Source organism: Xiphophorus maculatus, chromosome 9, assembly GCF_002775205.1.
Source record: "Xiphophorus maculatus strain JP 163 A chromosome 9, X_maculatus-5.0-male, whole genome shotgun sequence".
NCBI lineage: Eukaryota > Metazoa > Chordata > Actinopteri > Cyprinodontiformes > Poeciliidae > Xiphophorus > Xiphophorus maculatus.
The window spans coordinates 16,794,823-16,820,483 of record NC_036451.1 but is presented as its reverse complement, the minus strand read 5'-3'; the positions used below and the strand labels follow the sequence as shown (position 1 = coordinate 16,820,483).

General features: G+C 38.8%; 1 protein-coding gene across 1 annotated transcript; it reads left to right on the top strand.

The window, feature by feature from the left end:
* The first annotated feature begins 424 nt into the window (after positions 1-424).
* LOC102221892 (phospholipid phosphatase 2-like) lies at positions 425-25,157 on the top strand. Its single transcript, XM_005795759.3, has 6 exons — positions 425-901; positions 17,220-17,371; positions 17,534-17,796; positions 18,188-18,245; positions 20,254-20,430; positions 21,196-25,157. The coding sequence occupies exons 1-6, from the start codon at positions 826-828 to the stop codon at positions 21,352-21,354; spliced, it is 885 nt and encodes a 294-aa protein (XP_005795816.2). The 5' UTR covers positions 425-825; the 3' UTR covers positions 21,355-25,157.
* The last annotated feature ends 504 nt before the right edge of the window (positions 25,158-25,661 follow it).

The following is a 25,661-nucleotide window of genomic DNA, read 5'->3' as shown; positions in this document are numbered from 1 at the left end:
ACTTTTCAAGTCAATTTTGTTTATAGGGAACAGAGTAAATGGGACTGGACACAAACACATCCCAGACTTTTAAGGTTTCTATTCCTAATACATTGTTGTTCTTTATGTTAAATTATACAAGTGCTATAAGACATGACTCCTCAATTAAAGCAAAAGTCTGTTTAGTCACAATTTGACAAAGGCACCAATGCAATCCAGACAATCTAGTTCAGGGGAGGCTGCAGACCTTTGCCTCGGAATGTCGTTGTTCTCTCTTCACTTTTGTCTGCTGATTTAATCCAGTTTACAGCTCTCAGAGATTCCTACTCCCCCTTTTTTTTTAATTCTCTTTGCTTCACCAACTTGAGAGAAAAGCTAGGAAGCTTTCTCCTACACTCCCTTGGTCGCTGTGTGCAAAAGGTGAAAAAAGGCTGGAGCCAGAGGAGGAAGTGAGGAGGAGGGACCAGAAAAGCAGGTCGGCGGTGTGAGCGGGCACTCCAGACTCGGGGACGATCCCAGCGCTGAGGAAGTTGGAGGAGGCTCTTGTTGCTGCCTCGGGTTCTTCCTTCAGAGCAGTAATGCGCACCCAGGGGCGCTGGATTTCAGAAACCTCGCTCCGTGTCTCCCGCTCAGAAACACGCCGCGACACGTCCAGAGGAATCACTCACCTCTGCGGCCAGAGCCGACACAGGTAGTGGCAAAGAAAGGGATCCCGGAAGAACCAGTTCTGCAAGTTTATTTCTATAGATCTGATTTCAAAGCGAGAGGACACAAATGCACTTGCTTACTCCTTTGAGCAAGTAGATATTTTTTAAAGTTTTTTTTTTTTTTTTGATTTTTTTTTTAATGGAAAAGCAAAAAATGTCCGATTTTATGAAGAAGTGGCTGTGCGTGGCGATGGACGTGGTGTGCGTTCTGCTTGGTAAGTCATGAAAACAAACTTTTTAACAACACGTCACTCTGCGGTCTCCGCTGATTTTATCTGAGGTTTGAATTTCAGTGCTGTCAGCAAATATCCATCTGCCAGACAGCTCCCTTCATTCTTAAGAATCTGGTTGCAGATTCCTTCTACAAATTCGGTGCTCTTCTGGTTCTGTAACAGCAACAGCAGCAGCGACCTTTTTTAAACTGGTGTTGGGAAAATTGGTCAAATAAAAATAAACCAAGAAGCGTCTTAATGTCAACGACGTGAGTGAATTCTTGTAGATCTGTGCCGGACGTGGTTCGGGCAGTAGTATGTATTAAAAACAAACTTTAAAGAGCTGCACGGACTTCAGTGTTTGTTTATGGAAATTTGATATGCCTGTGCGCGCACCGCGTACTCCTCATTTGCCTAAATATTTTTGTCTGCCAAGAATCGTCCAAAGAATGCTGAACCACTGTTTTTTTTTTCGGACTACAGGCGTTATTTTTATTCTCTCCTCTTTAATAAAGCAAAGTTTTGAAATAGAGATGAATCGTGATGTAATTCGGGACGTTTAGGAACACGAAATTCAAAATGGAAATTTGACCAAAACCTTAAGATTTAGAAAACAATGCAAAAGAACTTAAAATGCTCTGAAGCAATGAACCGAGAGATAAGTTTATAATTCCTTCAACAATGTGGAAAAATTACACCAGCCAAAAAAAAAAAAGAAGGGAAAGAGAAAATAAGTGATAACATATAAATTCATTTGTGATTTCCACTCAAGTTAGTCCTGAGAACTCAAAGACAGATTAAGACACAGTTGTTAAAAGATAAACAAATGTATAAGATGAACAAAGAGGTGAAATCCTCAGCAGGATCACTATGTACACGTCATTTTTCAGCTTCCCCACTGTGATCGTATTTTGATGAGGTACTGTTTTTGTTTTTGATCAGTTTATTTATTTATTTGTTTGTTTATTTATCTTTTTTATCTGGGTTCAGTTGAGCAGTGATGAGCGGTCAGTTCATCACTTAGGTTGTTCCCTCTGTAAGATAGTGCTTTTGTGAAATAATAAAGTCTCCAAATACCATTACTTTTATAAAATAAAATAAAAAAACATGCATACATGACTTCTTCCTATTAATTTTTATTGCTGAACTTGTACAAATCTGTTGTTTCATAAGCTCTTAGTGTACATGGCTTGTGCAGAAGTTATTGAAATTGTTCAAACATTGAATATTTGGAAGCATGGCCAGCATGGACTGAACAGCTTCCTTCACTTCCTCCGCTGCCATTTCAGACTGCAGTTCTAAAGCAGCGCAGAACATCGATGCCATTGTTCACAACTTCTCCTTCTGCTTGCTGTTTGGCCTTTGCAAAAAACCAAACAACTAACTACTGGAGACAATCAAAGTCAAGGGGAGAGAGCACACACGGTGCTGGAAGTGAGAACTTTTCTCTAGCAGAATCTCACAGAAAGTCAATGGCCAGGCTAGAGGTCAGCTTATGATAATTAATTATGTTGAATTTTACTTGGAAATTAATGCCATCATTTCTTTTGAGCACTGATCAGACCAGAGTTGAGCATGTCCTAGTTACACATCAGAAATCCAAAGTGTTGGATCTCCATTCTATGATTTCAAGCACTGAAAGGGCATGTTCATAAAAAAACAGTTACTTAGAAAACAATATATATAAAAAAAAACAACAAGCAATTTTCAACAATTGATTTGTGTGTGTGTGTTTCCAAAATGTGACAAAGTATTGAAAATAATCTGTTTAGTGACAGTCCCTTTGGTTCAGTTCTTAATTTCTATCTGGGATATGGTGGGATACAAATGACTGGACGCTTAATGTCCATCCCTCCTTTTAGTCAAAATCAGATTTCTTTCTTTTTTCTTCAATGAAAAAATTTCATAATTTTGAACTTTTTAGTCAACGGCTAATTCCATTGTACTCTTTTAGGACGTGAATTATAAAAATACCTGTAGTAACAAAATGTTGCTTGATTTTGTGAACAATTTATCATCAGCTCTTATCTTGTGTCTCATAATTATATGAGATGTTTAACACAAGAGCATCTTCTGCTCAATATAAGGTGTTGAACATAAGATGAACAACATCTTCATGAGATGATGATCATCTGGTGAAGATGTTCTTATGCTGAACATCCTCAACACAAGATGAAGAACATTTTCTGCTCAACATAAGGCGTTGAACTTAAAAGATGTTCTTATGTTGAACATCTTCAACATAAGACGAAAAACATCCTATCCTGGCCTTTGAACTCTTTTTTTCTGGTGTTTAAATGCTTTTATAATGCACGGGTCAGAAATGACCCATAAGACAATCCTTGTACCCTAGTTTTCCCACATGGAAATATAAAGAAAAACAAAGTATCACTTTTTCTAATCACGGGGTCAAGTTGGAAAAAGATGGTTTAGGGTATTTTTTTCTACAACTAAACATGCTAGTGGGTCACTTTCGACCCGCAAGAAAACACAAGGGTTAAATCCAGAGATCCATTCATTTCTGTGTCTGGAACACCACAATTAGAAGCAGATTTTCAATGGGCAGATTTTACTGGGGCGCTAGAAAGGCTTATTAAAGATGAACTGTGGGATTTCACATTGGGCAATAGCAGTGCTGTTCGTTGTTGTTTTGTTTGTTTATTTTAACAGTATGTGGTTTTTATGGCTCTTGCCTTTTATATGTTTAGTCAGGCAATTTGCGTCAAACATTTTAATGCCCATATAATGAATGGATTGCACGTAGAATGAAAAAAATGAACGAAAATTCTGGAAGGATTAGTATGAAAAAGCGTGGCATTTTGAATTGAAATTGTTTACTTCATGCGCTATTTGTGCCTCTGGTTAATGAGATGTAAACCATCTGGAGTGCACATAAACAGCTTATTCTGGTGGCTTTAAACACACTTTTATTTGCACTGCAGTCATATTAGGCTTCAAACTCAGGGCTACTCTAAAACCACAGGTTTTATTGGACCTAACTTTAAAGAACATTATGTTGGATTATCCAACTTGAAACTTGGAAATTCAGTACGACTAAAATGAATGCACCAGAACCTCTGACTGAGTTACGCTAATGGAGATTTCTGCCATATTTAAATGATTTCATACTCAAAACTTTATTGTAGCCTATTAAATTGCTGATAGAGAACAATTTCCACCACCATAATTTGTTTTTGACAGTTATAAATTTAACATTTTATTTGGTTGTTTTATGTCAGATTATTTACTGAAGACCGTAGATCTGCAAACTGCTGCAAAGCTGAGATTTTAATGTCAATTTAGTTGAGGAACTCTTTGAATCCAAAGTTAAGTAGTGTCAAGTACTTTAAGGGAATATTCCGTTTATGCAGCAGAAGTTTTCTGTCAGATGGTGTTCCTGGCCTAGTAAGACTAAGATGATTGATTTCGCAACATGTTTTTTTACCTTAGCTTATCCAAAATGGGGTCTTCGAGACCGCTGTCTTCTGCAGGTCACATACTGACTGCTGATTTCCACATCAGAAAATCTGAACTATGTCATTAAAGCCATTGGTCTATTTCAGACAAATGTTTTCCACTGTCTGTTAGCTCACCCCTTTCTCCCTGTTTCTTTGGATGAAGATAGCAATGATGCTCCACATCCGTAGCTTTTCAATGATTTCCCGGTGTGGAGGTTAAGTGGTTGGGACCGCAGATATTTTCTGAACACATGTCCGGTATTATCGTCTGGGTTTGGTTGGACGGCCCGGTCCGGCTCCCCATATCCCACCCTTTATTTTTCACCCCACTTCCCTTTTTCCACCCACGTCACCCACCCAGGCAATCACCGAGCCAACCAACCTCAAGCTTATACGAGTTTGCCCCTGCTGTGTAATAACTGCTCGACGGGTCTTGTAATTAGACTGACCATTAACATAAACAAAAGCTGAGTTTTGAATTGGGGTTGGAGAGTTTTCCATTTTTCCATGATTGATCCAAGATGATCCAGGATTACCTCCAGCTGTTGTTTGTGTCAACGCCTCTTTAACAGTCTTTTGTTGAAAAAGCCAAAACTGCAGTAGCTTTGATAGCAATTTCTTGGCCTGCTCTTTGATAATCACACCCTTTCCTGTCGAAATCAAACTAACAGCTAGTGATGACACATGACTAGATTATCTGTTGTCTGCTTATTAATCATGCGGTAACGTACACAGAAAAAGGTTGCAGTAGAAAATTGATCTTGACTCTTCGACTTATAAGTTGCTCCTTATTGGCCAGTCCTGCCGTCTTACTCGTTGTGAGGTTCGTTTTGAAGTCGTTTCTCTCTATACCTCCCCTTCTGTCATTTCTCAGCATGTATCCCTTCCTCCTCTCATGTCCCGTGTATGTGTGAGTATATGCTCAGCACAAACACATAGAGGGTGTGGGCCCACAGCACAGAGAAGACAGACGAGCTTTAACCTCTCCTTGCCCACAGCTTAAGGTCCTATAGATGCAGCGCTACAGGTGGAGGAGTCACAGGAGTGATCTTTGCTCTAATTGCTGCATGACTCAGCCTCTCCAGCCGTTCCACAGTGAGCATTGTAAAAGATGCTCTAATTGTTGTGAGATCATATCTCCTCTAGGCCACTTCCCACATGCATGCCTTTGTGTTTCCATGTGTGCATGCTTTGTTGCACCATTATGTATAGTGTGACAAACTTATTCCTTTAGATATTTCTCTTTTTTTTTTCATCATTTGGACACATCGCTGGATGAAATGGAAGAATTATAAACATCACTTTTGCATTTTGTTAACGATATAAATAGTAATTTAAACAATTTAGGCTTTCTAAGTGTGTTATGTTGTTAAGTTTATTATTTTCACATGGCACAAGTATTCTGGTTGTTTGTGAGAGTTCAATATTGAAACTGTTTCTGCATTTCTCGGAAAGCAAGGCCTGCCATGTGGCTTTGTTGGGAGGACTGATTGTCCTGCTTTCTCAGAGAAAAGGCAGTGAGGATGCATTATGGGAATCGTTTTACTCGGGGGAGCAACAGTCATGGAAACTGGACCTCAGACAAACAACCAATGTTCCAGAGAATTTTGTTTCTAAACAAAGTTGGTCCGAAGAACAAAAGTTGCTGGCAAAGCCTATTTAAACGTGGATTTAAATAGCAAATATCTTCTTTTGTCTGCATTATTATTACTGACCAGTAGGGGGCAACTTCTCAGATTTCCAGATGTCTAACCTAGCTTTTGAGTCTAGTAAGCCTGAGCTTGGCCATTGCCTTCTTGTGCCATTCTGCTTGAAAATAAAAAATAAAAATCTCATTTAGAGCACAGCAAATAGCTGGACAAGGGATAGCTAAACCTACACCCACTGACTTAAAGATCTGATCGTACACTGTGTTAAATAGAGCATAGTATATATCAGTGACTTGCAGCGAGGTTCATAGCTAGTGAGGTTCTGACTTAATCATAGTCAGATTTATAAATATAGAAATTTCGCGCATGCGGACAAAGCTGGAGGGCAAAAAGACAATTCTTCTACATGTCATCCATAGCCGCGCTGCCGCCATAGAATAATTCCATTAACTCAATCAAACTTGGACATGTAGACATTATTCATTTCATGCTGTGCTCCACAGCAAAGGGAACAATTGTTAAAGTACAGCTCAAAACCACTTCTTTCTCACTCTCTGTATCAGCGCAGCTACACGCAGACTCGTTGAACAAAAAAAAAAAACACTCAAATATTTCCCGCACAAAGACCAGAACATTAACTCTGTTTCAGTAATATGGTTTCAGGCTTAATGTTTATTTTGCGATTATTAATATGTGATTGCTGTGGTAAGAGGAGAAAACTATAAATATATCGCTGCACTTGACTATATCTATAGCTAGCTCGCTGTTACTGTCTCTTACTCTGCAGTTGTGGAGTCACAATATCTGGGATCATGAGCGCCCCCTGCCATGAGGCAATAGAACTGCCTGCCTCACATCGAATCTGTTCTCTGCCGTTTCTGATCGCTCCGCAGCACACAAAACACGTTACACACACAGTTGGTGACAAAAAACTCTGTACATTATATTATATAAGCTAAATTATGGAAAATCATTTCATACATCAAAGGTTTTTTAGCCATTGTATTGGCGACGTACAGGCAGGAGGAACATGCTCTTATAGGGTGGCAGCCAGTGCAGTTAGCAAGAGGTTGATCAATCCCAGGTGAAGCTGCTCAGCTCGCTGCTGCCTCACCAGCTTCGCTTCCTAGCATTTGAATGGGAAAATACAAAAATTCTGCGATTTTGAAGAAGAAATAATCAGAATTGGTTAAGCTAAATGAAAAATAGGTACTGTATAGTACAAAACACAGGGTGAAAATAGCAATATAAATTGTTTTATCATTATTTTTTCATGCCTCCCCTGACCGCATGTCACTGGTATATATGTCCTAATTTTGGGTCAGTGAGTCAAAATCTTTTCTTTTTTTTTTTTTTCAAATCTGTCTAATCTAAATTTGCTTGAACCCCAGACATGTAAAGCGGTTAACTTTCTGCACGATCTCCCTGTCATTCCAAAACTGGATTGTTTCTGTAGCTACTTAAATTGTAAAACAGGCTAAATGGAAAGTGAGAAAATATCTAGATTTCTATTTTTTATTCATTTCGTATTGACATCTAACTGAAATAACGTTCTTGAGTGGGACTGTTTGTCTGTCAACTGCATATTTGCGCTCAGGAAAGCAGCAAGATTCTTTAGGAGCAAAGTTACGTCTTTATAGGCTGATAAACAAGCTTGCAAAAATTCTGCAGTTTTTATTTATATCCAGCTCTTTGTTCAGAGTCTCACAGTGCTGAAATTAAGCTTTGACAACTGGAGTCAGAAAGTCCGTTTGTGACTGCATGGTGGTTGTGTCTAAATGCTTTCTTGTGCTCAGTGTTTAGGTTCGGGGGAGAAACATCAGTTTGTTCAAAAGTCAGTTTACACGGACCACTTTATCTTCCTTTCATTGGAATTTTTACTGGAGCTCTTTAAACAATCTTCTTTTGCAGAACTGGCTGGATGATGGGCTCCAGTTACTCTTCATCTCACTCAAAACAGCTCTTTATAACAAAAAGCACTTAAGCACTTAGCGTATGAAAACAAAAAGCATCAAATAGGTTTTTATTGTTTTCAAAAACGTTGGTGAAAATGTATAAAACGTTTATAAATGAATCCCAGTTAATGTTTGGGTGAAGCCAGAGACTATTTTGTTTGGTAGCTCAGGCCAACAGTATAGTGGGTGTGCAGTGTGTGTGTCATTTGAACTTAATTAAACATGATAGTGGAACATAAAAAAAAAATCTTCAGCTACAACTGGATATTTATTGATAATTGTTCTGAGCATGAATAAATACACATTATTGTTGTGTCATTTTTAGCAAATGGTGCAACTCTGTCTACAGTCATCTCATCAGCCCTTTTGTTGAAAAGGTGTTTTCAATATGGTTAAGATCTTTAGTTGTGCAGTCGTCTATAGTTAAGTGAGGAAAAACCCAACTCGCTTTACACCAAAAAAAGGAAATAAATCTTTCGATAGTCAGCAGTGGTTCTTTTTTTTTTTTTTAGAAAAATTCAGAGAAGGTCATCGCCATGCAGTGCACGTTCACACATCACAGCAACTCTAAGCTCCTCCTACAGACCATTCTGGTTATAAACCTGTGTGGCCTACTTCTTTGATCCCCTCCAAAGCCAGACTCTTTGATTGCTGGCACATATTTAACTGCTCTCACACTGGTCTACCCACCTCGCCCGTAGCTCTGTGTCTCCTTCTGCTCCGCTTGCAGCAAAGCACGCGTAAATGATGGACGGAGCCAAACACTGGGATTGAAAAAACAAAGAATGGGCCGTGGCGGCAGCAGGATTTGGTGGGACTGGTGAGGCTGGGCGTTCCTCGTTCGAGCTGGAATTTCAGAGGCCAACGCCGACAGAGGTTGTAGATTCAGCACATGCCTTCCACATGAGTCAGTCCTGGGAGGCGGTTGGAGAGAGAGGGAGGGTTTGTTGTTTTCTGATTGCAAATTGACTTAAGAAGTGCACCATCACCTGATGCTTTATTCACTGTTACTTTATGTTGCAAGGTAGATGCAAAACAGATGAGAACAAGAAGTGTTGTGCCTCAATCAGTTCTTCTCTGTGGGAGTCAAAGGACTGGAAGGTTTCGCTGAGGAATCCGGGAATGAGAAGTTAAAAAGGAAGAAATGGCTTAACATGAGCAGAAGCGAGCGTCGCAAGAAAAAGGGCAAACAAAAGAAAAGAAGGCTGATGGGGAAACAAAATCCAGAAAGAGGAAACTCATTCAATGACCTTCATGTGGAAAAGGCAGGAAATGAGAGTGGAGGGAGTTAGATTGAGGGGTGAATGTTCCAGCTGTGACCCTGAAAGAAAGCCTGAGATGAAGCAGGGCAACCCCGGGGACATGGGAACAGCCCTCTCACACCACACACACACACCCACACACACACAAAGATATTGAAATTAGGTAAAGTGAAAACCCAGACTATAGGTTTTTCAAATGAAGGAAAGTAATTGTCATGCAGGTGCAGTCGCTTACGTCAGAGGAGTATATGTGTGAGTTGCTATGAGCCACTGTAGCAACTTTCAGATCAACATGGCAGCTTGACTCAAGATGTCCCTCTCCCTGTTCTCCGAATGGAAGGAAGGCAGTGAAGTGGATATGAGAAGGAGGACAAGGAAGGAGAAGACGGGCAAATAAACAGAGAGAGGATGTGAGAAAACTCTAGTTTGGCTCACATTTGCGATTGTGGTCCTGGATAATTGCACATCCATCAGCTAAATAAAGCAGCACCCATTGAGGCAGCTATATTTACACCAGAAGAAGAAGAAGAAAGCATAACATGACATTTGTTGAAAGCATGAAAGAGAAAGCTGAGCCCTCCTCAGCTCTTAAACTTATTGTTGGTGAGCTTTAGGGATTGTCAACCGCTGTAAAGCTAAGGTCTCTGGGACACTAACAGAATAATAATATTTTTATACCAGAATATTTTATAGATGACTAATATTTTGCATTTTTTGTTGTTGTAGTTTTAAGAAATGCAAAAGCAAAATGTTAAAAGGTTTAGGATTTCTCACAAAATTATGGATGTTTAAGTAATACTAAAAAAATGAAAGAAATACAAGAACACATCAATATTTTCACTTTGAGTTGTTTTCAACTTCCTAAAATCTTTTAAAAGTGTTCGTCTGACTAGAATGTAAACTTTGCACTACACTGAGAATGTGTTTACTTTTCTCCAAAACACCGCTGATACAAACTCTTTTTTCTGTCTAAAACAACTGATGCTGAAAGTGTTGATATAACGGTATGTTAGCACGGACATCCTGCTCTGGCATCAGTGTCTGACTTCACGCATGGGCTTCGATGAAGAATGGATGACACTTCCCATGAACACCAAGCAACACCAAGATGCCTCTTCACTTCAGCTCAACTAACCTGCAGCCATCTAAACAAGAACACATGTTTTCAAAAGAGAAGCCAAACTCTTTAAAGGGTGGCTTTTTAAATTTAAGTGGGTTTCACCCCGCCACTTCAAACAGGCTCTTATTAAAATTTTCAGACGGTAGATCAGCTTTCTGACCGCAGTTCAGTCTGTCAAAGCAGCTGTTCAAAGAAAAGGTTCTCCCTTGCCCTGAATAAAGGCCTCCACCCGCTGCACCTTCATGTATGTACTACAGAAACATTTGAGTCTGAGTTTAGTCTGAATCAGACAGAGTTGCTCTTTAAAGTTGAGGCAGCCCTTCAGAAATGTCCGTTTGGGTTGTGGGATTGTGTCGCGGTGCAACGGAGGCCCATTTTGTGTGCCAGTGGGTCTATTTTGGTCTGCGATTTGTGTATGTCTGCGTTTCAAGAGACTGGCTTGTTTGTTCTTATGCAGATATTATCCACAGGGGTCCAGTGCTTTTGAGACATGCTACACACACACACACACACACACACACACACACGCACATCCCCACACACCTTCAGGGCTTACCACAGCAGCAGTCTCTGAGTCTTTACATCATTTTCTCTCTGCCTTTTTAATTAGAAGCAAACTTGTAATTTATGACTTACAAGCCGAAGTGTGACACGGAGGTACCTAATGTACAAAGGAGAATGAAAAATGAATCTTTTTTTTTTTCTTTTTTCACAAGCCCAGGGAGAATATTTTAATGCCAGACGTCTTGACTTCACCGTGTCCATAAATGGTGTTGCTAACTGGGAAAATCCATGTTTTGTTAAGGGGATTTATTAAGAATTAAGGAAACCAAAACAAGCATTAGCCTATGACTTACTGGGAAAAACACATACTCAAAAATTATTCAGACTTTTGGGAGGTTGATTTGTAGAAAAAGTTAGCATATTTCTGCAGACAGGTTCCTTTCTTTGAAGCTTTTCACTTTCCTTTTCCCGCCTAGTGATTAATGGCTCCAGACTAGCAAGTTTTTGAAGCAAAGCAACTATGCTTTGTGTTGCCTAAAATGTCTGCTTTTCTCAGCAACATGGTTCTATTTACCATGCTGTAATAATTAAACAAACACTTGTATTAACTTTGCTTGCATAGGTCACTCTGACGCTAACCTATTAAAGCTTGCTGATTTAATATCTGGTCAAACAAGCATTTCCTTTTTGGCTTACCTTCCAGTTTCAGCTTGTTTTCATTATGTCAATGCAAACATCCCTCACTGCATAAAAAAATGTTTTGGCTGCTGTGGAGCTGTATGTCAGTCGGAAACTTTTTTTTTTTCTTGTCACAGTGTGCCTCGCGTGTTCTCGTCACCTATATTAAGAGCAAACATATATTCACTGCTATCCATGCGAAAAAACCCTCTGATTTTATCTATCCAAAATTTCCATTTATGATTTTTGGAGCACTTGGACCGGAGTATAATTGAAACTTGCATCTTGTATTTTGCATTTGAACGTGTGGCTGCTTTTAAAATTTGCCAAAACTACCTGCAAAAATTTGCAATCCCTAAAACAAAATAACGTTTTATCGCAGCATCATAACCTCACATGGATATTATTATGATCATTATTGTTAATAATGATTTATTCATTTTTATTGCATACATTTATTGAATAGAGAAAATATCCAACATTTTTACTCTTGTTTTTCAAAATGAATTTATGCTTATTGATACCATTAACAGGTCCTATGGAATAAAGGAATTCAGTATTATGTTAAATAACCCCTCAGCTGAAATATCAATGAGTCATTTCAAAATGGAAAGAACAACAGGTAACGTTAGCATGTCGCTGCTGCAAACTCCTCTGTCAGCAACGATTCTCATCAGAACCAGGTGATATTTACTGAAGATTTATGAGTAACAAAATCCTAAAGGTAAATGATAAAAATGTGTATGTTTTGGGTGAATTGTTGTTGGAACTTTCATAACAGGTTCATAAAACACGGTTCATGATGTGCTGGAGCAGAGAAGACTGAAATAAATTATTGCACCATTACTGGTAAGCAAGTTAAATACAAAAACAAACCTAATGTGGGTGACGCACCACTGATTAAAAAAGATTTATGTAATATTATTTCTTTGCCCTTACATGAAATTGGCGAGATTATGTTATTATAAAAATACCTGGCAATAAATTACAAGCTTATTCTTTTGGGATTAATGTAATCCCAATAAATTTAGGCAACTTTTCCAATTATCTGTATAAATTTTTTACAGTTATACACCTTTTTAAGGTTGAAGGGTGTGTTGACTTTGTAATACATGGAATTTGGAAAGACAAAAGTGGTTTCTGGGGAATATTTTGAGGAACAAATTATACCAATTTAATGTTTCTGTTGCTTTAAACAGTTAATTGAAAGCAGAAGGAGAAAATGTGATTCATTCTAACTTTCTCTCAGTATCTAAGTTTTAGTTCAGTTGTTTTGTTGTTGGTGTCTCGCTGAACCTAAAGCTCAGTTTATTTATTCATTTACACATGGAAAATGTTAAGTTAACTTTATTGCATAATAAGGTGCTAATTATACTTTAATATGGGGAAGCAAAACATCACATGATTACAAATGATGGTTATCATGTGTAATATCCATTTTTGTTAACACTTTTTTGAGATAATCAGCACGTCTTGGAAGTTTTAAAAAGTATTTAATCACTTTTAGTTTCATTTGTGTGCATAACAGAGACTCATTTATGTTTTCCATGCTTGACCACAAGACTATATGTGCTCCCCTAAACATTCCTATTTTTATGATTGGAGTCATTATTAAAGTTTAACGCAACTAAGCCAGTCAAAGGGGTTTCTACTCAATTCATTTTAAGGCTGTTTACATTTGTTCACCAAAGGTACCAGGGACATTTAATTCATTTCTGAACACTGCCATTGTGTTTAAACACTGTGGAACTAGATCACATACAGTTACTGTCATAACATCATTCTTTGGAATACATCTCATCTGGGTCTGATGTGAAACTGCACAAGAAAATGAGCTAATCTTCTTTATAGCTTTCTCTGCTCCTTCCAGCTGGAAACAGGCTGCAGGATGCAAATGAACGAGCCGCCTTCCAAAAGCCACATCAGTAAAATTTACATCAAGGTTCCCTCCTGCTGTGCCTGAAACAGGGTCTTAGCCAAATACTGCAGACTTGACTAAACGTTGGGATGTGGTTGTTTGAGACAGCATTTTACTGGTTCCATGAGGAAAATTTGGGGAAATTTACAACCTCACGGTCACACATGTACAACATGGCTGGTAAATGTGCAAACCGGGTAGCAGTTCTCATATTGCTGTAGGTGGTCGATGTTGCAGCTGCCGTTTGCAAGAAAGTGTGGTTGGTTTAAAAAAATAAAAATAAAATATGTAGTTTCAGATGTATGCAGACTAAACTGAGGTTTCCACAATATTTTATGGTTTACAAGTGGTTTTTGTTTCTTTGCTGGCATATTAAATTAGAGTGTGGAGTGGTTGTTATATGGTTATCAGTGAAACAAGACATGCTTGTGCTTAATCCCAGTCCAAACCTTTCTTTGCATGTTCCTCTCAGCTCTAACCTCCCTGCATGTCTAAACAAGATTAAGAGGGTAGCAGAGATAGATTTATGAGTATATTATTATTCTATAAGCTCAGCTACTCTAGGGTTCAGTTATACTTTTGTGCCTTTTATTCTGTTAAGAACTGTATTTGTTCTGTTAGCAGCAAAAAGCTTCTTCTGTATTTTGTCTTGATGGTGTAAGAGAGACGTGTGCAGTTGGTCTGTTGGAAATCGATGACCTTGCTTATCTCCTGTAGTGTGGAAATGCAAAACGTCCAACTAAAGCCTAATATGTGGCTTTTTTATTACTAAATCTATCCATTATTGCACTTGTAATGTGTGATGAACCAGAGAGGAAATTTTTAAGCAGTAATCTAATATCCTGTTTTTCTAAAACTAGCTTCCGACTAATTGATGTAAAAGTACTAAAAGGGCAAATAACTTTCTGTGGTTTTCCGCAAATTTTTTCTCCCCGGAGAAAAAGTCCATCAGCATTAATTCAAGAGTAAGCATTATCTTTAAAGCTTGCTTTAAAGATAAAGCAAGCTTTTTGTAATTGTTCTCCACAATTACAATGTGGAAAACAATGTTCTCCAAAAGATGCATTAGCAGCTCTTGGAATCTATTTTGGATGTGGAACAAACAAGCCTTCTGTTTAAATCTTTTTTTTAATCCTTTTGTCTCACCCTAAAATGGAAAAGACGGTGACTAGTCATAATAGGACAAATCAGGAGCTAATGCATCGAAGGCCTTTTGTATATTGGAACTTAAAAAGTGAGCCGTGTTTTAATCTGGCGCTCTTTTTTTAATATTTGTACACCCACTGAAAATCTTAAAACTATTTTATTGAGTGACATCTCTAATAGATTTTTGGTTTTTATATAAATACAGCCACAGTGTTTAATTTTCTTTTTGCAAAAGAAGAAAAACTGTAAAACAGCAACAAACTGTCTTTAAATAAAACAAAAGAAAATTCACACTGCTCAAATTAAGCCTCTTGTTGTGCTGCAGCTTAATGTCTTAATATGTAACTAAAGAGAACGCATCCCAGTTGTGTTGAAGTGGCAAATTAGGAAACCAGTGTGATTTTCTCAACTTTACAAGTGCAAATAAGTTGTTAATTACTGCAGCTGTCATTGGTTTTTGTTATATGTGGTAGTCATTTTGGATTATGAGGTTAGAGTTGGCAAGGAAGCTCTGACTTGAAAGATGCCATCATCCGCTGTGGGCATAAGTGGATGGAAGTGGTCAGTAAGAACACTCCAGATGGCTGTGGTGTTTAAAGAATACAGAACACGGGGCGTGCTGTGGTGGAGTAGGGAATTAGCGCGGCCTATGTTTGGAGGCCTTGAGTCCTCAACACGGCCATCGCGGGTTCGACTCCCGGACCCGATGATATTTGCTGCATGTCTTCCCCTCTCCATCCCCCTTTCCTGTCAGCCTACTTTCATATAAGGGACACTAGAGCCCACAAAATTCACTGATTGCTTTCTTAAATCCAATTGAGCAGGTTTTTCTGGTGAAGTGTCACAGGTCCATAAAATGAGCAGCAGATCAGCAGTTTCCTTTTGGTGGCTTCTTCCACATGTTATGCATTGTCTGACTTGATTTTGCGCAGCTCACAGATTTTGCAGGTGGCTAACTATCCGACTGGTAAAAACCTAATTCATATTTTTACAATCGCAACTTTCCTCTGGTGTGCTAAAGTTGAAGCAAATGTTGGGAGTTTTGAATGATCGTATTATAGATTTAGTAGATTTGTGTACTCTGCCTTTCAAGATTCCTCTACCTAAGTTAAGGCTCCATGATCATAAAAACTATTACGTCTTCGTTTTTATTTTTACTGGACGGTTCACCCACCCATTCATCATTTGAAGTGGAGTTAAACACAGAAAGCTTCACTTTAGTGTATTTTCCTTTCGGTCTCTCTCCTCGCAGTTTCTCATCAGTCAGCCTCACTGGAAGACTCGCTTGAATTATGTCAGCTGCAGACATTTTTCTGAGGAATGGGAGGGGTACGCTCCACGAATTTACAAAGGAACATAATACCATTGGCAAGTGCACTTCCCCAGTTTAGCCAGTGCTTCTTCGTTTCTGTTTTTCTTTCATTTAATACGCAGCTGCCTGGTATTTCCACAGTGGCCCCAAGACTACCCCGGTGGTAGATATTGGAGTGGAGAATTGCATTCCTATAAAGTGCTAAGACCTTCCAGAGCCTCGCTCTGGCTAATGTAATGAAAATCGAAAATGTCATCAAGTAAATTCCACAAAATAAAATGTGCCTCTTCTTAAAACCAGGAATTTATAAAGAGAGTTGAAATAAAGTACAGAAAACATCCCGACTTCCTTTAAAGCCCAAGGTTGGATAAATGATTTCTGTCTTAGGAGTTGTTGAGGTCGAGACCTTTCACCCACATACTTTTGGGATCCTCCTCTAGTCATACAACTCCACAACTCCGTTTTGTAACCTTGAGGAAGGGTACAGCATTAGACAAGCAGCAGTTATAATTCCCGGCAGCTGTAATAGATTGTGGTGGTGAAAAGCAGAAAACGGATAAGGATGTACGTTAGAGCTGGGAAAGGCTGATGTGTTTTTTTGGGGGGGGGTGGATGTTTCCGAACGACTCAAGGACGTCATTCTCTCTCTGGGCTTCTGCTTGTTACTTTGTGTTATTTTTAGACTAATGCGACTAAAGCATTTGGAAATGGTGGAGTTCTTGGACTTTTCAGAACTGATTTTTTTTTTCTTTCACTATAGACACACCCAACTGATGGTAGAAATATTTTTCCCTCTGTTTATTTTCAACATTTCTTTGTATGGAATTTCAACCTGACATTTACCAGAATTATGTTTTGGGGGTTTTTTTTACTCTCCTTGTCTCTTTTTTTATTGATTAATTTCAAAAGCAAAAGCCGTGCAAGAAGGAATACAAGTAAACAGTCAGAGACTCAACTAAATATTTCTTGTTCCCCCAGCATAATAAGGTATGCTATGTCTGAAAGCTTGTAGAAATTAGAATTTTAAAAAACCAAATTCTTTGAAATTTTCCATTTAAAAATTTAAACCGGATAAAATCTGCTTTGATTTTCATGGCCAATCCGTCTCTAATATAATTTTAAATCGGTAGGTTTCTTGGTATGGAGCTTGCTTTTAAGTGCAGCCCATAAACTCTCAGCAGGGATTAGGCCTGCATTAATCCAGAGCCCTAATTTGGGATTGTTGATTTTTGGAACACTAAATTGTTTGACTATCGTTAATTGTTTAAGTGGCCTTATCTTACCTAATCTGCTGTTCTGTTGTCCTGATTATATTTCAGCGTCCCTGCCCTCCATCATTTTGACCATTAGGTTCAAGCCTTATCAACGGGGGATTTATTGTGACGACGAGAGCATCAAGTACCCGCTCAAACCAGACACCATTTCCCACAGCATGATGGGAGTTATGACCATCACCTGCACTGTCATTATTGTAAGTTTTTTTTTCAGATTGACACAAAATAAACAGCCATTTAAAAACGTCTGGTGATGCTTATCCAGCTGATATGGTGCGCTAAGGCAATAATGTGAATATAATAAAGATAAAAAATTGAATGAAAAATGTTTTTTTTTTTTTTTTTTTACTTTTCCACAGATCACCTCTGGAGAAGCTTATCTAGTTCACAAAAAGATAATTTACTCAAATTCAAAGTTTAATCAGTACAAAGCAGCACTCTACAAGGTGGTGGGAACCTTTGTGTTTGGCGCAACTGTCAGCCAGTCGCTCACAGACATTGCCAAGTTCACAATCGGCCGTCCGAGGCCTAACTTTATGGCCGTGTGCGCACCGAAGAACTGCATCGGATACGTGCTGGAAATCAACTGCACAGGCCAGTTACATGAAGTCACAGAGTCAAGGTAGGACAACAACTGTGACTGTAATTTTTATCATAACTGGGAGGAGGCAATGGGCAATAAAGATAAATATAAGACTGTATAAATGGCTGATTGAATGGGTTTTAGAAGAGCTTTAAAAACTAAACCTGTTCACTTCCCAATTCCCATTTCATCTTCCAAATACCACAGGCATATTTACCCCATATTTTGATACAGTTATTTAGGATTCAATATCACCCCAATCTTTTAAAGCCTAATACCATATTGAGGTTCTGCCTATTTTAAGAATTTGTAACTGAATTCACAATGCCTATGTATGATAATAAATGTACAGGAAAATGGAAGAATAATCTGAAAGATATTAACAATAAACTCTCTAGAAGATTAATTTAATTTTCTCTTTTTTTCATAGATTATCTTTTTACTCTGGACACTCCTCCTTTGGAATGTACTGCATGCTCTTCCTGGCGGTAAGTGCAACCTTGAGTTTTTGAAAACAGTGCAGACATATCTCTGTTTTCAGTGCCAGACTGCAAACACCTGCTTTTGGATCAGGCATTCCAGTCCCCAGTGTTATCAATGGACAATTGTTGAACAGTAGAAAAGTCCCCTGGACCCAGATTTAAAAAAACAAGTAGACGTAAAAAAAAAACAAGGCAAGGGTTCATGAGGAGAAATGAGCAGAGTGGAATTGATCATACATCTGCAGAATTTTATTTCATAAGAAATTTGTGTTCCATTTTGTGACCTTTCCAGTTCTTTAATTTGACAAGTAATTTATTGTTTGTTCATTCATATAATAGCCACAAAGAGAAACAAAGTTATATTTCATGGCTGATGGATGTTGTTGAAGTAGGGTCTTGCTTCATCTCTTAAGAGATCACACGTGCTTGTTGTTGAGCAGCAAGCTCCTTGTTGAGTAGCTCCTTGCTCAACAATGTCCCTCAGCTGTACTGAGGGACAGTACAGCTGAGGGTCAAATTAAAGAACTGGAAAGGTCACAGTGTCCACTATTTTCTTTACTGCACCGGGTTTAAAATCAAAACTTAAGACAGACTGACCAATTTGTCACATAAATGAAAGGGTGTTAGCTGTCAGCTTCTGTTATGTCCACCTGAACACATTTGCATTGCAGTCTCTTATGTCTGTGTGGAGAACATGTTGCCTGTTTACTTGTAGCTGTAAATAATCCACCCTGTTATCCAGTGGACAAACCAAAGCAAGATAACTGGTGTGGTTGTTTCCTGACGGTCAGCTCTAAGCTCTGCTTGGCTAGTGGCGCTGCTACTCAGCCTCCATGTAAACAACATCAACATTCTGTGCGTTCTCACTCACCCCAAAAGCAAGCTGTCCACCATTTTCCATATTTCACTGCCTTAATATTCCCTATAGCAGGCATTAACAAATCCTTCAAAGTAGCATTAGCAGCTGTTGTTTTTGAGAAAGTGAGGCTGCTGCAAACAGGTGTGGAGCCATTTTTTGAAACAAGATTTTATTTTTAGCTGTACACCTTTTAAATCTATCAAAATCTACGATGGGCAGAAGGTCTCAAGCCAGATGTTTGCCAAAGGATGAAGCGATTGGTGTGCTGTTTTCAACCAAGCAAAACCTGACGGACTTCCAGACAGAACAGTCACTTCATATTTGTCTCCTGTGGGCTGTGTTTTAAAAAGTGTTTTACAGTGTAAAGTATGGCCTTGTGGCAGGGGGACGCTAGTGTGATGCCAGCTATTACACCTTCAACAGCAGCTGAGAAGAAACTTTATGCAGCTGCCAGATTCATATATTCTTTGGCTCCCACCGTTTCCTTCAAAAGGGCTGCGGCACTTACTGGTTTATTCATCCACAGTGGATATAAATTATATTTGTGTTCAACATGTGTTTTGGTATTAGTCTGCTTAACTTTTGAAGTAGGCACATAGACATTTTTCACATAATTGACTTTTTTGTGCCTTCATGACATCCACTTAAAAACTACAGTACGTGATTTATTGATGGGTGGCTAATTTCAATCTCTAGTTTCACCGGGAAACTGATGTCAAATGCATAAAAATAAAGACAAGAAACAAAAGCAACACACAAAGAAATGTTATACATTTTATGAGATGGTATTGACGGAGCGCAGGAGAACCTGCTACATCAATACTTGAAACCACCGCAGTACACATCTATGTCAGATGTGGCTAATTCCAATCCTCAAGAGCTGGTTTGATATGCCCAAATCAAATGAGTAGCTCTGCAGACCTTGATGACATTCTGAGGAGTAATTTGAACCATTTATTCAGCTGTGCTGAAGCAGGGTCTGATCTAAGACTTGCATGACTCCAACATCGGAAGCTGGCCACTCTTTCTGGTCAGAGAGTAAATTGATGAAATCCGAGCAAATCAAAATAAATATCCAAGCTGTTTTGTATGATGTCTTTCTTGTTGTTTGGATTTGCTAACTGGTCTTTCCCTCCATTTATTCTTCCATCACAGTTTTACGTGCAGACCAGACTTACGGCCAAGTGGGCCAGACTTTTGCGGCCCACCATCCAGTTCTTCCTGGTGGCCTTCGCGGTGTACGTGGGTTACACCCGAGTCTCTGATTACAAGCACCATTGGAGCGACGTGGTGGTGGGGCTGCTGCAGGGAGCTCTTGTTGCCGTGCTCAACGTGAGTCTCCTAGACGACATCTTATTAAGGCAAACACAGTAACACGCCAGACTTCCCAAAAAGGCAGCTAATAACTCAACTGAACCCTGCTCGGGGGCATCTTTGATCTTGTCTGGGTTGCTTGAAACATGCTCACATTTTGACATTTTGTCCCGTTTGATGTAACTTCAACCTCACCTAATGACATCCTAACATTAAGTCTCACCACAGTGGGGAATATATGATTGGAAAACCAAACAGGGTGAGATGTTTAATGCAACTCTTACAGTTAATAATACTCATTCCAGTGCTGAAAATCACTGATGAAGCGTTTTTTAGCTTCATTAAATGTCGACAGTAACTTGGAAGTTGAAGGAGTGTAAAACATCAATAGTTTGTCACGATTTCCTGCCAGTATGTTCATTGTGTTCACTTCAACCAGCCAGGCTGGTTGAAATTGTGCACAGGCAACGTATATGCACGTTTGATTAATTATAGCCTTAATGCATGTCTCTGGCCTCCACTTCCCTGCGTGCAAAAAGAGACCGTGTGAGGCAATATTTTATACCTTCAGAAGTTGGCCGTGCTCTCTGTGAGTTCCTCTCATACATTGAGTCCGTAGAAGTATTGGCGTGTCACTTAGCAGCGCTGCACAGACCCTTCCAAACAGATGTAATCACAATTTCCAGCCTTGCCATTTTTTTTTTCATCGTCACTGAGAAAAATGCCTCCTAAGTGACCGACAGTCTTACAGTCTGATCTCCTTCCTCCCGCCTCACGCTGCAGGTTTGCTTTGTGTCCGACTTCTTCAAGAAGCGCCATGCACATGGCACAAGCCCAGACGCGGGGAGCGGCCAGGAGCCGGAGAGGAAACCGAGCCTGCAGATTGCAGACGCTGAGCACGGCAACCACTGCGGCTACCGCAACGATCCCGGCCCCTTGTGATGAGAGGCGTCGGCTCCCTTGGCTTGCAGCCTGCAGACACCCAAACCTGTGCAATAGGTTCCGACGCAGGAGCTGCAGCTCCGTTTGTGCGGTCTGCTGCTTTTAGTTCAAGTCTCGATTCCAATTCTGGAAATGTTACAATGTTTTTTTTACTTCATGAGCTCATCAGCTCCTCTTTTCCCTTTTCAACAACCACTCACTCTTCATCTGCTCCACTGGAATGAGTAAGAGGGGACACCACCCCTGTCAAGGAAAACACAATAACCTCTGCTTCCCTTGGAAAGGAGAAGAGAGAGCATTGCCTTCCAAGCATCTTTCCTGAAGTTGCATTTAGAGGACTCCAAACTCACTGTATCAAAGCAGCAGTTCAGTGTAACCACATAGAATAATTGTTGCTCATATTGTCGCAAGCAAATTACACCCAGAAGGTACAGTGTGTGCCTTCCTGCAACCTTGCAAAAGAAACTCTGATGTCCCCCTGCTTATTGCCTGCTTCTGAGAAATCTGCACTTGTTAATTTATATCCAATACGCTAATTATGTTTGCAAAACAAGCTTTATTTCACAGGTCGGTATTGGAATATGTGGCTGAAATGCAATTTTAACAACTTGAAAGAAACAGATATCTCTATAAATAGATTTTCAAAGTGATTAAAAAACCGTAAAGTAGTGTTAGAAAGTTTTGCTTACTAAAGCTTGCATTTGTTCTGGTGTTTTTAAATTTTGTGTGTAAAGGTTTGACCTGTTCGCAGTGAGGGAGAATTACACCTCAAATATGAATGTCTGTAAAAATATGGTTTGGTTTACGTATTAGCACAATTTTTAGCACACCTTAAACTGCTCACAAGACAAGATAATGTCGCACGAGTTAATGTAGATGGAACTGTATATCTGCACACCACTGTGTCCTCAGATATTTGTCTTAACTTTCATTAAACAATATGAACAATATGAGCAACAACTCAATACTGTCCAGGACTAGACTTTACTAAAAATAAAGGATTACCTTCAGTGACACGAAACTAAACCTTCAAGAACGGATGATGCTTTAAAGGACACGGGTGCACCTCAATGACTATGAAATTCTTGGATCGGGTAATTTAATAAAATAATTCAGATCATAGAGCTAAACTCTTATGGATTCATCACATACAGTGATGTTTCAAACTTTTTCTTTCAGACGATTTTTACGATTACAGCAAACATACATTGGTCCATATTTTCCCATATTCTACAGTGTGCGCATAATTTGGTCAATTTGGAATTACTGATGCAGTAATTCATTTTGCAGGAATTACTGCATCAATGAAATGTTGCATGGGGCTTCTTGGAAACCCAGGTTGCTTTAGCCCGTTTACATTGTTGAGCCATGTGTCTCAGTCATCCACCTGAAAATCCTTCATATATTCTCTATAGGACTTTGATCAGGCAAGAACTTGCAGGGCAATCCAGCTCAGTAATACCATAGTAATTAAAGAAGGCATCAGTACTTCTTGCAGTGTGAGTAGGTGCCAGGTCCTGCGGGTGATTCAAATCTGCATCTCTGCATAGCTCATCAGCAGAGAGAACCATGAAATGCTCTAAAATGTTATAGTAGGATGAATTTTAGACCATTTAGGAATAGTCCAAAATATTTTTCTCTTTAGCCTGGGTGAGATAATTCTGATATCTGCTTCAGGAGTATTTTAACACTAGGAATGCAACGTAAAAATCCATCTATCTGTGGTGACTCTTGAAACACTGACTCCAACCACAGTGCATGCCTTGTGACTCTCCCCCCATGGTCTCGCTAAACCTTTTTTTCCTCTAAAGGTTGCAGTCATTCAAGCATCCATGTTGCTTATGCACCCATTTTTCATACTGCACTTTTTTCTTCCACTCAGCTTGTATACTGCAGTTTGAACGGCCAGCATCTTAGCAATCACACTTTGTGATTTACCCTGGCCTGCTTGACAACTCACATGATTGTCCTGGCCACAACATGGCTGGAAAATAACCATTTCACATTTAACATTTTCTTATTGGCCTCAAGTAATATTAACATTTTCTAAGGCTGAATTTTTTTTTTAGCTAGAAGCTATAATCATCAAACCTAACAAGAATGCAGGTTTTAAATGTAGCATTTTTGCATCATACAGTATATCTATACAAAACAAGGTTTACTTTTTGCATTTAAATGTTGAACTAAATTGCCATTTAATAAATTTATAAATCATTGAGATGCATCTATGGACATGCTTTATGCTCTTTAAAATAGATATGCTTTATTAAAACTGACTCTTTTAATTTGTAAAGGTTGGGAGTCATTTCTCGTTGTGTTATATTTCCCCATGTGGGACAAATTGGACTGCAGCGGTAAAGTATTGATGCTGACAGCTTCCAGTTCAGTGCGACTTAATGCACCACACTGCTACCACTATATTGCTAAAGACATTGGTTGAAAGTTTGACCACCAACTTATCTTTATTTGTTTAATTTTATTGTTTTATTTTACGAATAGTCAAAGAAGGACAAGACAGCCATTTGAAAAGGCTGTTTTATTTATGCGTAAAATAAATTTTCTATACACTTTGTACAAGGCTGGAAATGCCAGCTTTATTGAAGTTTTTCTGTGCAATCACATCTGCTTGCCACTATGAGCCACAAATACTGTATCTACTAATGCTATGAGACTTTACAAAAGATGATTGTGAGTGTACATATAGGTTTTTGCTTGTGTACTTTTATGTTTGTATAATTCAAATTCCATAGTTGTGTTTCAGCCACTCAGGCTTGTCTATTTGATTCAGCACCAGGTCTAGGACAGCTGCCATGGTTGGTCTTCAGAGCGATTGCTGTTGACGTTGTGATAATGAGTGATGGGCCCCACCGGGTTTTTAAAGCTGGTAAAACTGCTCTGCTCAAATTTTATGGGCCCATAATCTCCAATTCTCTTTCTCGTATTAAGGTTTGTAATCCGGTTTTGGGCCAGTCTTTTGTGGAGATCACTGCTGGATTGAAAGTAAGATCAGACAGACTACAAATTTCTCAGGCTAGATGTAAAATAGATGGAGACAGAAGTGAAGATGGAGAAAAACCATCTAGTAGTTATTCCATTTGGGTGATGAAGTCTGAATTGTCTGAAATTATCAACTTTAATGCCCCCTGAAGTCAGAATACTGACTTGGAATGAAAAAAGTGTTTTTGCCAATTCTGACCTCAAAATCCAACATGGCTGCCATGCATACAAGGCAGTGGTAGCTGTGGTAATCAAAGGTTTAGCTGCAGGCATACCAGATTGTAACTCTTTAAATTTCTCTCACACTCAATACTGTACAACCTCTTTTAAAGTACATGTTGCTATGGTTTGAATGTTCAAAATGAGAGGAAATTTATTGTTTTGACCTTTTATAGCTAATTATTATTAGTTTGGTCACTCAGTACAACAGTTCCCAAATCCCACTGCCTTTCCAGCTTGTGTCTAAGACAGTAAAGTTGACTGTGACATCATTTGGAATCTGAAATTTGACTTTTGATGAAGAGTCAACAACAGATATTGGTTGTGGTGCTTGGTTCTTCCCTTTCTTGTTTTTAAACATACATATTACACCGCAAGACAAGCATCACAGATATAGACGATATTTAAACAAACCAAGAGTTTTAACTGGTTAAAGTCTCTTGTTTTATCTTTCTTTAAACTTTTCATACTTTATAACATCTGTCAACTTTGTACCTGTTGTTTGTATTATCTTTGCTTAGGTGTAGCCTGTAGAGTATGTCTACGGTCTTCAACCTGGAGAGTTTTAAATAAAGCTATATTCCACCGCAAAATGTATTATTCTTTCATTTGTATTTATTCACTAACTTGTCCTTTGTATGGAATTTCACAAGTAGGAGTTTGGATAGATAGTTTTTGCTCCATCAGGAGATAAATGTCTTTTGGCATGCATGCTGTGTCCCAGAATGCGGTTTTGCAACTCAAGAGAGGTTTTGTGCAAGGCACTGTGTCAACTTACTTCAGTTTTAGTTTCGCAACAATCCATTTCTGGTTTCACTCACTTATCTAAATTTAACGAATCCCAAAGGATGGTGTTTGCAAAACTGATTTTTCTTTTCTTCAAAATTTATAATTTGAGGAAGGGAAAAGAGCAGAAAAAATGCGATCAATTTTTTTTCTTTTATCCACCTAGTATTAAATATTTGTTTAGACTTCAATACATTAAAATAAGAAATATTTTCAGTATTTTGTATTTAAAGCTTTAATTCAATTCAGTTTATTTTCAATTTTCAATTCAGCTTATGCATGTAGCACCAATTCAGATAAAATGC

What these genes read in the sequence shown, in the direction of transcription:
- LOC102221892 (XM_005795759.3), top strand. Translation starts at nt 826, where the DNA reads ATGGAAAAGCAAAAAATGTCCGATTTTATGAAGAAGTGGCTGTGCGTG. An exon ending in TCACCTGCACTGTCATTATT is followed by an intron (nt 17,372 to 17,533) that starts GTAAGTTTTTTT and finishes ACTTTTCCACAG; the next exon opens with ATCACCTCTGGAGAAGCTTA. An exon ending in CTCTTGTTGCCGTGCTCAAC is followed by an intron (nt 20,431 to 21,195) that starts GTGAGTCTCCTA and finishes CTCACGCTGCAG; the next exon opens with GTTTGCTTTGTGTCCGACTT.